Genomic DNA, 14,650 nt, shown 5'->3' with positions numbered 1-14,650 from the left:
TCCCTTGGCAGCAGTAACCTCAACCAAACGTTTTCTGTAGTTGCGGATCAGCCCTGCACAACGGTCAGGAAGAATTTTGGACCATTCATCTTTACAAAACTGTTTCAGTTCAGCAATATTCTTAGGATGTCTGGTGTGAAGCGCTCTTGAGGTCACGCCACAGCATTTTAAATCGGGTTGAGTTCAGGACTCAAGACTGGGCCAATCCAGAAGGTGTATTTTCTTCTGTTGTTGATTTACTTCTATGTTTTGGGTCGTTGTCCTGTTGCATCACCCAATTTATGTTGAGCTTCAATTGGAGGACAGATAGCCTTACATTCTCAAGCAAAATGTCTTGATAAAACTTGGGAATTCATTTTTCCGTTGATGATCTCAAGCTGTCCAGGCCCTGAGGCAACAAAGCAGCTCCAAACCATGATGCTTGCTCCATCCATATCTTACCATTGGGATGAGGTTTTGATCTTTCTGTGCATTTTTTTCTCCACACATACTGTTCCTTCCAAACAAAGTAACATTAGTTTAATCTGTCCACAGAATATTTTGCCAGAAGCGCTGTGGAACATCCAGGTGCTCTTTTGCGAACTTCAGATTTGCAGGAATGTTTTTTTTGGACAGCAGTGGCTTCTTCCATGGTGTCCTATCATGAACACCCTTCTTGTTTAGTGTTTTATGTATCGTACACTCATCGACAGAGATGTTAGCATGTTCCAGAAATTTCTGTAAGTCTTTAGCTGACATTCTAAGATTCTTCTTAACCTCATTGAGCATTCTGCACTGTGCTCTTGCAGTCGTCTTTGCAGGACGGCCACTCTTAGGGAGAGTAGCAACAGTGCTGAACTTTCTCCATTTATAGACAATTTGTCTTACCTTGGACTGATGAACATCAAGGCTTTTAGAGATACTTTTGTAACCCGTTCCAGCTTTATGCAAGTCAACAATTCTTAATCTTAGGTCTTCTGAGATCTCTTTTGTTCGAGGCATGGTTCACATCAGGCCATGCTTCTTGTGAATAGCAAACTCAAATGTTGTGAGTTTTTTTATAGGGCAGGGCAGCTCTAACCAACATCTCCAATCTCATCTCATTGATTGGACTCCAGGTTAGCTGACTCCTGACTCCAATGAGCTTTTGGAGAAGTCATTAGCCTTGGGGTTCACATACTTTTTTACAACCAACCTGTTTAAATGATGTGTTCAATATAGACAAGAAAATCCAATAATGTGTGTGTTATTAGTTTAAGCACACTGTGTTTGTCTATTGTTATGACTAAGATGATCAGATCAAATTGTATGACTAATTTATGCAGACATCCAGGTAATTCCAAAGGGTTCACATACTTTTATTGCCACTGTATTTGGACAAATTCACTTACTGTATATTCAATTTAGTCAAAAGTTACGTTTGTGGGCCCATATTCCTAGCACGCAATGAATACATCAAGCTTGTGACTCTACAAACTTGCTGGATGCATTTGCAGTTTGTTTTGGTTGTCAGTCGGATTATGTTGTGCCAAATAGAAATGTATGGTAAATAATGTATGGTGTCATTTTGGAGCCACTTTTATTGTAAATAAGAATATAATATGTTTTTGAACACTTCTATGAATCGGGAATAATGATGATTGAGAAAGTTACAGGGGCATAAATATCATACATCGGGGTCCCCTCATTCCCAGCGCACCCTGGAGAGACACGCTGGGAATGGACAAGTAAAATATTTTGCGCCTCTGCCCTTGACAAAGTGTGCACTGCTTATCAAAGGGTGGCATCAGCACTCACTTAAAAAAACAATATGCCACTGATTGAGAAAAATGTTAATTGTTTTGAGGCAGAATTAAGTGAGGTTTTATGTGTTGTTGTTTGAGGTTCGAAAATGCCAGTTTAGTTCAGAAAATGCTGCCTCGTCAATCTGCCGACATAAAAACCCGCCTAATCCTGCCGAATGAGTTGGCTGGCCGTGACTGTTCATGACCAAAAACTGTTTACACACCTCTTAAAGCTTATTTCCTGCATCTCTATACATTTAGTCATGGGGTGTAAAATGTAAGTGTTCAGAAACATATCCTATTCGTATTTACAGTAAAAGTTATTTAAGATGAATTCATATTGGGCCCAACATAATTCGAAACACTACCAAAACAAACTGCAAATGCATCCAAGAAGTTTGTAGTCACATGCTCGATGTAATCATTGCGTGATAGGAATAGTGAATTTGTATAATTATCTATAACACCTTCAAATTGGTGGACTAGATATAGTATATAAAGCGCATTAGTTTCTAAACAGTGAATCGGATATGTATGAAAATACCCTCAAATATAAGGTGACATTATGTACTTTCGCCTAATATAAAACATTCGATCTCAAATCGATAATTCTGGAGTATTGAGACAAATTAAACGTTTTCGCTCCAATGTCCAAATAAATGTCGGGTGTACTTCACGTGTATTGCTACAAAGTCACATACACACACAACCCACTGTGAAAAGACTGGTTGAATCAAAGTTGTTTCCACGTAATTTAAACCCCCAAAAATAAGCGATGACGTTGAATCAACGTGGAAAACAGATTGGATTGGCAAAAAGTCATCAACATAAAGACATTTAAGTCCAATGACAGTGATTTTTAATTGATTTCACAACTCAACCAAATGTACATCCAAATTAAACGTTGGACTGACGTCTGTGCCCAGTGGGAAACACTGTCTCCATGAGGTGTCATATTTTTTCAGAGGACAAAACGAGTCCGACTCATCAGCATTCTTCTTGCAGCTCTTTAAAATAAGGAAGTAGTCGTTGTAAGGCACAAACGGAACAAGAAATTTGCTCAAATGAATAAAGTACTTTTGATTGATGATGTAGGCTACTTTGCAGACAGAAGCTCTTATTAAACTGAATACATAGGTTCGATTAGCTTTGGTTGAACTATTTGGAGAAGTGCGCGCAGATGGATAACGAATGTCAATCTCGCGCATGTAATCACCAGAGACAGGTGTCATTATGAACAGCAGCAACAAGTTAGCGCTTTCCAATGCAATTCGGACCGAGGTACGGCGCTATGAAATTGTGAAGAACAACTTTGCCAAACTTTTTAAGCAGTTGGAGAGCGTCGACGACCTACAGCTTCGCTCTGGTTTAAACGTTCACCTTCACAGCATCCAAGGTAAGCAATTCAATAGGCCTAGCCCCATGGCCTGCCATTGGCTCCCAACCCAGTTTATCATGCAAGGAGTTGTCCTGACAACCGACAAATAGTGGACGCATTTTCATTCAAATCAAATGATAGCCTACCTGTAATTAAAATACACCACTTTAAAACGTAATTTCAAAGTGCTGGCAACTTGATAGGCTATATATGTTCCTTTAGCCTAGTCCAAGTGTTCCCAAACTTTTTCACTCGGGTCCCCCTTCCAGCATTGGAGAACGTCCTGCGCCCCCAGCAAAACTAGAATAGTCCCACTAAGCAAAATTACTTGAAATGACTTCTAAAACATAACTTAAACGTCTGAAAAGACAAGTTCAACTTAGGTTCTGAATGAAATGTGAAAATCTATTTTCCGTATGTTTAAAATACTTATTTTTAGGATGTTGAAAAGGCATATTTTCCGGACGTTGAAAGTACGTATTTTCCAGATGTTGAAATCGGGTACATTTTCGGTTCTGAATAAAAGTTGAAAATAAGTCATTTGTAGATGTCTATGTTTAGGCCGAATCAAGGCTGGTCAGACCGGACAAAATCTGAACCAAAAATAGACGTCTATGATTGGTTCAGATTTGGTCCGGACCGGAACAAAAACCAATGTCTGTGGAAATCAAGGCCGCTACGGAACTGCAACAAAAAAAGACGTCCAAAAGGTGTAGGCATCGGTACATGCTTACTGAGGTGTAGTCCACAGTGTTGTCTGAAATGGAATTTTATGAATGCCCGTCAATGTTATGTTGTCTATAAACACCAAGAAACGATATCCGGACAGGACCAAAAAAAGACGTTGGCTCGTGCATACTTGGGTATAGCCTACCATGTCTGCCACAATGGAATTGTATCTATGCTCATCTGTGTTGTTGGCACACCATTTGTAAAACAGGCCATTACATTGGCTTTATTAGTCTTAATTCCTGTGACGAATCAATTTGGTTATTTAAATTCTGAATATAATTTACCCAACTTTATCAGGAGTTATCGTGAGCCTATTTGCAATGTGTTTACACAGCGGGAAATGCAGAAGTATTTTCTTTGTCGCTATGAACAACTTTCAACAACTGATCATGACAATGGGGTGAAAATCCTACACAACAGTTGTGATTGTCCATTCCATATTGTCTATTTTATTTAGTGCCATTTAGGTTAGGCTATTTGATCGGAGAAACCTGGACTAGTTGATCTGGACATTTCTGACAAGTATAAAAATGTATCAAATCTAATTTTACATACACATTTTACGTACACTTTTACATACAGTGGGGCAAAAAAGTATTTAGTCAGCCACCAATTGTGCAAGTTCTCCCACTTAAAACGATGAGAGAGGCCTGTAATTTTCATCATAGGTACACTTCAACTATAATAGACAAAATGAGAAAAAAAATCCAGAAAATCACATTGTAGGATTTTTTAATGAATTTATTTGCAAATTACGGTGGAAAGTAAGTAAATATTCATAATATTATTAATACATATAATAACATTTAAATAATCCATAAAAGATTTTTGAAAATTAATCAGTATATATATATATTTATTTATTTATTTAACCTTTATTTAACCAGGTAGGCAAGTTGAGAACAAGTTCTCATTTACAATTGCGACCTGGCCAAGATAAAGCAAAGCAGTTCGACAGATACAACAACATTTTTTTTGTGGGAAGCTTGTGGAAGGCTACCCAAAACGTTTGACCCAAGTTAAACAATTTAAAGGCAATGCTAGCAAATACTAATTGAGTGTATGTAAACTTCTGACAGACTGGGAATATGATGAAAGAAATAATTCTCTCTACTATTATTCTGACATTTCACATTCTTAAAATAAAGTGCCACCTAAGATGACACCTAAGACAGGGAATCTTTACTTGGATTAAATGTCAGGAATTGTGAAACTGAGTTTAAATGTATTTGGCTAAGGTGAATGCAAACTTACGACTTCAACTGTACCAGTCCCGTGTTTACTTTACTTTAATTCTACTAACTGTAAAGCTGTAAATGTGGTAGAGGATGTTGTTGAATTTACTATTCAAATATTGTATCTGAATCTAACGTCAAACAAACCTCCATGCCCTGAACTAACAATCGTGACAATATAACGAGCAATCAGGTTGATTGTGCATTTATGCAAGTTGTGGTTACCGATAGCGTGCCCCTTGAGACGTTTTCATGGCAGCGAGACTCGTCATCGTTGGCCCTATTTCCTCTGTCTCTCTGCAAAGCCACTTCCTGCCTCAAGGAGACAGGCAGAGTATGTATTGGTACAGCTTCCTCCCTCCCCTGTACTCTACTTAATTTACTATTCAAAATTTGCCTTACTCCCACAATGTTTATTTTATCACACACTTTTACAGTGTCTCCTCATGTACACTCCCTGGACTTAACCTAAATCAAGCACCTCAAAAATGCTCTCCCGCCCCCCGTCTTACGTCTATCCTATCTCATCTCTTCTGTCCCTCCACCTTGTGTTGTCATTTAGCCTTTCCTAACAGCAGGTATCACTCCTCGTTAGGAGACACTATTCACATTCAATAGCATCTCTATGAGACACAGAGGAAGAGACCGAGACCGAACTCACTACAATACACCACCTGCCTTCTCTCTACTGGTGTGGCAGTTAGATGATATCCTAATCTCCATTCCTAATCATTCAGATGCAGACTTGTCAGCCTCGTCTAGTTTATTTCTTTGTGTTATTGCAGATCTCATATTTTGCAGTTACAAGGCAATTAGGACAATTTGAAACACCCCGGATCTTCTCTCAAGAGCTCTGATTCGATTTCTGAACCCACTCACCCTCTCCATCTGTGTGTGTGAGTGTTTCATTCTGCAGTGTCTGTGTGTAAGGTGTGTATGCACATAATTTCTACACACTCATTTATGTGTTTTCCATTATTTCATTTGCATTGCGGAAGAGTCAAGTGTCATTAGTTTTGTATGTGTGTGTGCCCAATTTCTGATTGCCTGCGTAGGGGTCTCCTAAGTCCCACCCATCCCCCTGTCTACTTAACATTGCATACACACACACACACACACACCGCCCACACCCTTCATGGCAGGAGGATGTTAATCGTCATTACGATGTGGCCGGGGAGGCTAAATGTTGATTTAATTCCTCTATGGAAGGATCACATAATGCCCTTGTCACACAGCCGGGCCTAACCTCCCTTCCAGACTTGGAGAAAAATAAATGTGTCCCTTTAAGAAAGAGGTCACACCTCAGGCCAAAATGAATGTAGTCTGATGCCGGTGATTACACCAGAATGCAGAACATGTGTCAACTATCAGATTAGCAAAAGGAGAGTGGTGGTGTGGCTCTCCAGAGCAGCATTTTAGTTATGCAGGTGGTGTGTTGGAATGCACAGGGCCGTGGTCCCCAGTGGTAAGGGAATGCACTCTTTCTTGGTGGTTGACTTGATAAATGTCACAACAGCATAAAAGAAGAATGACAACAATGGCTTCGTCACCCCTCAGTGGAATGTTTGGATTGTTTGTCTCCTCATTCCAGGGTTTTTCTTTATTTTTACTATTTTCTACATTGTAGAATAGTAGTGAAGACATCAAAACTATGAAATAACACATGGAATCATGTAGTAACCAAAAAAGTGTTAAACAAATCTAAATATATTTGAGATTCTTCAAAGTAGCCACCCTTTGCCTTGATGACAGATTTGCACACTCTTGGCATTCTCTCAACCAGCTTCATGAAGTAGTCACCTGGAATGCATTTAAATTAATATGAGTGCCTTGTTAAGCAATTTATGGAATTCATTTTATTCCTAATGCGTTTGAGCCAATCGGTTGTCTTGTGACGCGTATGTGTGATGGTATACAGAAGATAGCCCTATTTGGTAAAATACCAAGTCCATATTATGAAAAGAAAAGCTCAAATAAGCAAAGAGAAACGACAGTCCATCATTACTTCAAGACATGAAGCTCAGTCAATCTGGAAAATTTCAAGAACTATGAATGTTTCTTCAAGTGCAAAAACCATCAAGCGCTGTGATGAAACTGGCTCTCATGAGGACCTCCACAGGAAAGGAAGACCTAGAGTTGTCTCCTGCCACAGAGGATAAGTTCATTAGAGTTATCAGCCTCAGAAATGGCAGCCCAGATAAATGCTTCACAGATTTCAAGTAACAGACACATCTCAACATCAACTGTTGTGAATCAGGCCTTCATGGTCGAATTGCTGCAAAGGAACCACTACTAAATGACACCAATAAGATGAGACCTGCTTGGGCCAAGAAACATGCGCAATGGGCATTAGACCGGTGGAAATCTGGAATTCTGGTCTGATGAGTCCAAATTTGAGATTTTTGGTTCCAACCGCCGTGTCTTTGTGAGACGCAGATTAGGTGAACAGATGATCTCTGCATGTGTGGTTCCCACCGTGAAGCATGGAGGAGGTGCTTGCTTGTGACACTGTCTATGATTTTATTTAGAATTCAAGGCACACAACCTGCATGGCTACCATAGCATTCTGCAGCGATATGCCATCACATCTGGTTTGGTCTTAGTGGCAGTATCATTTGTTTTTCAACAGGACAATGACCCAACACACCTCCAGGCTGTGTAAGGGCTATTTGACCAAGGAGAGTGATGGAGTGCTGCATCAGATGATCTGGCCTCCACAATCACCCGACCTCAACTCAATTGAGATGGTTTGGGATGAGTTGGACCACTGAGTGAAGGAAAAGCAGCCAACGAGTGCTCAGCATATGTGGGAACTCCTTCAAGACTGTCGGAAAAGCATTCCAGGTAAATCTGGTTGAGAGAATGCCAAGAGTGCTAAGCTGTCATCACGGCAAAGGGTGGCTAGAATATAAAATATATTTTGATTTAACACTTTTTGGTTACTACATGATTCCATTTGTATTATTTCATAGTTTTTATGTCTTCACTATTATTCTACAATATAGTAAAAATAAAGAAAAACCCTTGAATGAATAGATGTGTCCAAACTTTTGACTGGTACTGTATGTATCAACAATCCCTTCAAAGTATTCACACCCCTTGACTTTTTCCACCTCCGTGAGAACGTAGGAGCGCACCGGAGGACAGTTAGCAGGCACGGGCTCCCTCTCCAGAGCCTGGCGGATATCCACGTCTATGTCCCAAAGCACAGGGGCAGCGATTCTGGAGGGCAGTGTGATGGGCGCACTCAGAACAGGTACCTCTCCCGAATCGTGTAGACAGGACAGGGCATCAGCTTTGATGTTATTTGAACCTGGGCAGTATGACAGGATGAAGTTTAATCTAGTAGAAAAAATGGCCCACCTGGCTTGGAACGGGTTCAGCCACCTCTCTTTGGTGGCCAAGTAGATCAAGATGTTGTCGATATACACGACCACCTGATTCCCAAGCACCGACGGAGCATTGGCTAATCCATAAGGCATCACCAAGTACTTGTAGTGCCCAGCCATCGTGCTGAAGGCAGTCTTCCATTCATCCCCCCGGATGCGGATCAAATTGTAGCCACTCTGCAGGTCCAGCTTAGTAAAGAAAATGGGATGTTCGGTACTAAACCGAACAAACTGTTCAATGGTGGCCGGCACCAACGGGAGGGTGTAGCTGTACTTGGTGGTGATGGCATTGACTCTGTAGTCAATACACGGATGTGACCCCCCTTCCTTCTTGGCCACAAAGAAGAAACCTGCCGATGCATGGGAGGTGGATGGGCAGATGAAACCCTGTTGGAGAGCCTCCTGGATGAACTCCTCCATGGCCTTGGTTTCAGCCACCGACAGGGGGTAGATGCCGCTGCGCAGAGTCTGTAAGCAAGTCGATGGCACAGTCCCAGGGGGCGATGAGGGAGACCGGTGGAGTGGGTCTTGGCGAAAACCTCCGGGAGATCGGGGTAAACCTCTGAGATGTTGGCTTGGAGGGCAACCACAAGAATCTTAATCGACGTAGACCCACAGGGTAAGAGAAAGCAGGTCTTCCAACATCAAATCAAATTTTATTAGTCACATGCGCCGAATACAACAGGTGTAGTCCTCACAATGAAATGCTTACTTACGAGCCCCAAACCAACAATGCAGTTAAAAAAATATGGATAAAAACAAGAAATAAAAGTAACAAGTAATTTAAGAGCAGCAGTAAAATAACAATAGCGAGACTATATACAGGGGGGTACTGGTACACACTCAATGTGTGGGGGCACTGGTTAGTTAGAGGTAATATGTGCATGTTGGTAGAGTTATTAAAATGACTGCATAGATGATAACAACTGAGTGTAGCAGTGGTGTAAAAGGGGGGGCAATGCAAACAGTCTGGGTAGCCATTTGATTAGGTGTTCAGGAGTCTTATGGCTTGGGGGTAGAAGCTGTTTAGAAGCCTTTTGGACCTAGACTTGGCGCTCCGGTACCGTTTGCCGTGCCCGTTTACCAGGCAGTGATGCAACCAGTCAGGAAGCTCTCTGGTGTAACTGTAGAACCTTTTGAGGATCTCGGGACCCATGCCAAATCTTTTCAGTCTCCTGAGGGGCAATACGTTTTGTTGTGCCCTCTACATGACTGTCTTGGGGTGTGCATGGACCATGTTAATTTGTTGGTGATGTGGACACCAAGGAACTTGAAGCTCTCAACCTGATCCACTACAGTCATGTCGATGAGAATGGGGGCGTACTCTGTCCTCTTTTTCCTGTAGTCCACAATCCTTAGTCTTGATCACGTTGAGGGAGAAGTTGTTGTCTTGGCACCACATGGCCAGGTCTCTGACGTCCTCCGTATAAGCTGTGTCATTGTCATTGTTGGTGATCAGGCCTACCACTGTTGCGTCATCGGCAAACTTCATGATGGTGTTGGAGTTGTGCCTGCCCGTGCAGTCATGAGTGAATAGGGAGTACAGGAGGGGACTGAGCATGCACCCCTGTGTTGTGGATCAGCGTGGCGGATGCATTGTTACCTACCCTTACCACCTGGGGTGGCCCGTCAGGAAGTCCAGGATCCATTTGCAGAGAGAGGTGTTTAGTTCCAGGGTCCTTAGCATATTGATGAGCTTTGAGGGCACTATGGTGTTGAATGCTGAGCTGTAGTCAATGAATAGCACTCTCACATAGTTGTTCTTTTTGTCCAGGTGGAAAAGGGCAGTGTGGAGTGCAATAGAGATTGCATCATCTGTTGGGGCGGTATGCAAATTGGAGTGGGTCTAGAATTTCTGGGATAATGGTGTTGATCTGGGCCATGACCAGCCATTTGAAGCACTTCATGGCTACAGACGTGATTGCTACGAGTCGGTAGTCGTTTAGACAGGTTACCTTTAGTGTTCTTGGGCACACGCACTATGGTGGTCAGCTTAAAACATGTTGGTATTAAGGACTCGGACAGGGAGAGGTTGAAAATGTCAGTGAAGACACTTGCCAGTTGGTCAGAGCCAGTGTAGTACGAATCGATCTTAGTCCTGTATTGAAACTTTGCCTGTTTGATGGTTTGTCGGAGGGCATAGCAGAATTTCTTTGGGTTAGAGTCCCGCTCCTTGAAAGCGGCAGCTTTAGCCATGGCTTCTGGTTGGGGTATGTACGTACGGTCACTGTGGGGACAACGCCATCGATGCACTTATTGATGAAGCTACTCAATTCCATCGGAGGAATCCCGGAACATATTCCAGTCTGCTAGCAAAACAGTCTTGTAGCTTAGCATCTGCTTCTTTTTTTATTGATCTTGTCACTGGTGCTTCCTGCTTTAATTTCTGCTTGTAAGCAGGAATCAGGATATAATTATGGTCAGATTTGCAAGATGGAGAGCTTTGAATCCGTCTCTGTGTGTGGAGTAAAGGTGGTCCAGAGTTTTTTTGTTGTTTTCCCCTCTTGTTGCGCATTTAACATGAAATTTGGTAGACCGATTTTAAGTTTCCCTGCAATAAAGTCCCCGGCTATTAGCAGTGCCACCTCCAGGTGAGCGTTTTCTTGTTTGCTTATGGCGGTATACAGCTCATTCAATGCTGTCTTAGTGCCAGCCTCTGATTGAGGTGGTATGTAAACAGCTATGAGAAATACAGATAAACTCTCTAGGTAGGTAGTGTGGTCTACAGTTTATCATGAGATACTCTACCTCAGGCGAGCAATAGCTCGAGATTTCCTTAGATATCGTGCACCAGTTGTTATTTACAAAAATGCATACCAGACAAATGGCGGCGTGCCCAGTCAGTCAGTGATCTCCATCCTCGACTAACATGTGGTGGGGGTCGTGGTTTTGGAGACACGCGAGGCCAAGTTTGACTTTGTGTACGGGTACCTGGATGATGATGATGATGATGATGAGGAGGAAGGGAAGGCTTTCTTAGTGCAGGGGTCCCACGGTGATGGTGAGGGGTGCTGTGATAGTCGCAGATCCCAGTGGTTTGTTATCCAGCGCTTGAACGGAAATGAGAGGAGTGCAGGTATGATGTTTTTTTCAGGGAGGAGTCAAGGGCCTTATCAATAAAATTCCCTGTGGCACCAGAGTCCACAAGAGCTGTAGAAACAACACGAGGGAAAGCCAGCTAGTGATATTGGTACTAAAAAGGGTTTGGTGGAGAGTGATTATGATGATGGAATATTCATACCTACCAGGAGACCTCTGCTCTAGTGGCTCCCAGGTTGGGATGTAGCGGACACCGTTGAAGCTGGTGTCCCTACTGACCGCAATAGGGACAGAGTCCCAGCTGTCTCCAACAGCATCTCTCAGCTGCGCGGAGGCGTTTGGCCCCTACCTCCATGGGTTCAGGCTCTGACTCAGAACTGTCAATGAAGGAGGGAGAGTCGATGGGGGTGCCGACCATCCTGAAGGAGGTTATCCAGACGGATGGCCATCGCGATGTGTGTCCAATGAGAGGGTGTCGTCTAGACATGCCAAGTCAGTCTGGACCTCTTCACGCAATCCTCTTCTGAATAAGGTGTAGAGTGCCAGCTCATTTCATCCGCTGGATGCTGACACTGTACAGAAGGTGAGGGTGTACTCCGCAGTGGTCTGGCCCTCCTGCCGTAGTTGGAGTAGGTGCTCACCCCCTCTCTGCCCTCCAGTGGAAGATCAAATAGTCCTCTGAATAGAGCAAAGAACCTATCATAGGAACCCAGCTCCTCCTCGCCTCCCCAGACGGCCGTAGCCCACTCCAATGCCCGCCCGGTCAGCAGGGAAATAACCGTGGAAACCTTGGACCTCTTGGTGGTGGGGGCACTGGGTCGACTCATGATATAGGATCCTCTGCTCGTTGGAGGATGCCGCTTGAGGAAGATCTAGATGTTGAAGAACGTGTGGTGTTGGCGAAGTAGGTCTCCCTGTTCGCCGACGATCTGGGAGATGTCTTGGTTGTCTGCTGCTTCCATTTTGTGAGGCATTATTCTGTAACGAAGACGCAGGGAGTCAGGAAGCAGGTGCAGTTGGTGAGTTTAATAAGAACGAACGTAGAATGAATAAACAAACAAGCGTAGTGTCTGAACATGAACACGGAAACAATACTGCCCGATGGGTGATAACAGAGTGCAAGATTAAGGGAGAGTAATCAGGGAAGTAATGAAGTCCAGATGTGCCTAATGATGAGGCGCAGGTGTGCGTAATGATGGGTTACTAGACTGTGCCAGGGAGCGGGAGTAGACGTGACCCTAAAGTTAGGCTCCTTAAGAGTATTTGTATTAATTATGGAGCCCCATTAGCTTCTGCCAAAGCAGCAACTAATCTTCCTGGGGTCCAGCAAAATTAAGGCAGCTTATACAATTTTAAAACTTTACAATACATTCACAGATTTCACAATACACTGTATGCCCTCAGGCCCCTACTCCACCACTACCACATATCTATAGTACTAAATCAGTGTGTGTGTATGCATGTTCTGTGCCAATGTTTGTGTTGCTTCACAGTCCCCGTTGTTCCATAAGGTGTTTTTTTAATCTGTTTTTTAAAATGTAATTCTACTGCTTGCGTCAGTTACTTGATGTGGAATAGAGCTCCATGTAGTCATGGCTCTATGTAGTACTTTGTGCCTCCCATAGTCTGTTCTGGACTTGTGGACTGTGAAGAGACCTCTTGTGGCATGTCTTGTGGGGTATGCATGGGTGTCCGAGCTGTGTGACAGTAGTTTAGACGGACAGCTCGGTGCATTCGGCAGGGTAGCCTAGTGGTTAGAGCGTTGGACTAGTAACCGGAAGGTTGCAAGTTCAAACCCCCGAGCTGACAAGGTGCAAATCTGTCATTCTGCCCCTGAACAGGCAGTTAACCCACTGTTCCTAGGCCGTCATTGAAAATAAGAATTTGTTCTTAACTGACTTGCCCAGTTAAATAAAGGTTTAAAAAACAATTCAACATGGCAATACCTCTCATAAATAAAATTAAAATCTAATAGTACATAATTGGGCCAATCCCTCTCCAAACATGTAGCTCTTTTTTTTCTGAGGAAGTGGATTGGTAACACCATCTTTAACATTGTCCTCATTTCCTGGTTGTGGTTGATCATTTAATAAAAACAAACATTTTGTTAAAGAAAGCTTGAATTCCACCACATTTCATTGTTGCTGTTCTTGCCAGCTAATGCCATTACTTAGCTGATAGAAACCATCAGAACAGTTCTGAGGGAAAGTTGGTTATGATTCGTAAACAATTGATCAGTCTGTGCTTCCAAAATAAAAGTACAGGTCCAACAGCAAAACATTTTGTCGCATGTGGGCACTTTAGAGCCCTGAAAAAGTCAGTCAAGTAAAATAAGTAATAAGAGAGATAGTATGCATAGTAAAAATGGACTGTATTACATTGTATTTACAAATATAAAGTGGGTAGTTACATGGTCATGCAGTGGCATAAATAGTATATAATAGAACAGCAGCATTTGTGTGTGTGTGAGAGTTTGTGTGTAAAGGTTGGATGTGTGGGTAGTCAGTGTAAATAATCTCTAAGGAGCAGATGGTGTGTATGTATCTATAAGCAACTGTCTGTGTATATCACAGTAAGTTACACATTATAATTTCAGTTTAGAGGGGACATGATTCATCATACTCTGTGGGTGTTCTTCCTTCACAGATTTCAGCCAATTAAACAAGAGACACAGGTGGGTAACACATACCTATACACACAATGAAGCCCCACCCCCACTGTGAGCACACACAACATACAGCCACATACATTTACACACTCATACAGTACACATGCTGAAAATCACGTGGCATGTATCATTAAGTCATGCGAGTATATTATGGGCTACATTTTGTATTTTTATTTATTTAACTAGGCAAGTCAATTATGAACACATTCTTATTTACAATGATGGCCTACCAAAAGGCCTCCTGCGGGGACGGGGGCTGGAATTACAACAACAACAACAATGGGACAAAACACAGATCACGACAAGAGCGACACCTCAACACTACATAAAGAGAGACCTATAAGTCAATAACATAGCATGGCAGCAACATGACAACAACATGGTAGCAACACAACATGGTAGCAGCAGAAAACATGGTACAAACGTTATTGGGATAATTATGATAA

The 14,650-nt window shown here is 42.6% G+C and overlaps 1 protein-coding gene across 3 annotated transcripts in view; it reads left to right on the top strand.

The window, feature by feature from the left end:
- Positions 1-2,698: 2,698 nt before the first annotated feature.
- LOC118388179 (arf-GAP with GTPase, ANK repeat and PH domain-containing protein 2-like) overlaps positions 2,699-14,650 on the top strand; it is a 46,225-nt gene continuing 34,273 nt past the window's right edge. The window contains exon 1 of one of the 3 annotated variants that reach the window (XM_052526992.1): positions 2,699-3,159. In XM_052526992.1, the coding sequence (XP_052382952.1) occupies positions 2,997-3,159 (163 nt within the window). In that variant the 5' untranslated portion in view covers positions 2,699-2,996. Of the gene's footprint in view, positions 3,160-8,263; positions 8,365-14,650 lie in introns of those variants that run through there. The other 2 variants (XM_052526994.1, XM_052526993.1) reach the window with 2 other exon arrangements.

Source organism: Oncorhynchus keta, chromosome 10 (assembly GCF_023373465.1).
Source record: "Oncorhynchus keta strain PuntledgeMale-10-30-2019 chromosome 10, Oket_V2, whole genome shotgun sequence".
Classification (NCBI taxonomy): Eukaryota; Metazoa; Chordata; class Actinopteri; order Salmoniformes; family Salmonidae; genus Oncorhynchus; species Oncorhynchus keta.
The sequence above is the reverse complement of the archived record's forward strand: the minus strand, read 5'-3'. Positions and strand labels throughout refer to the sequence as shown.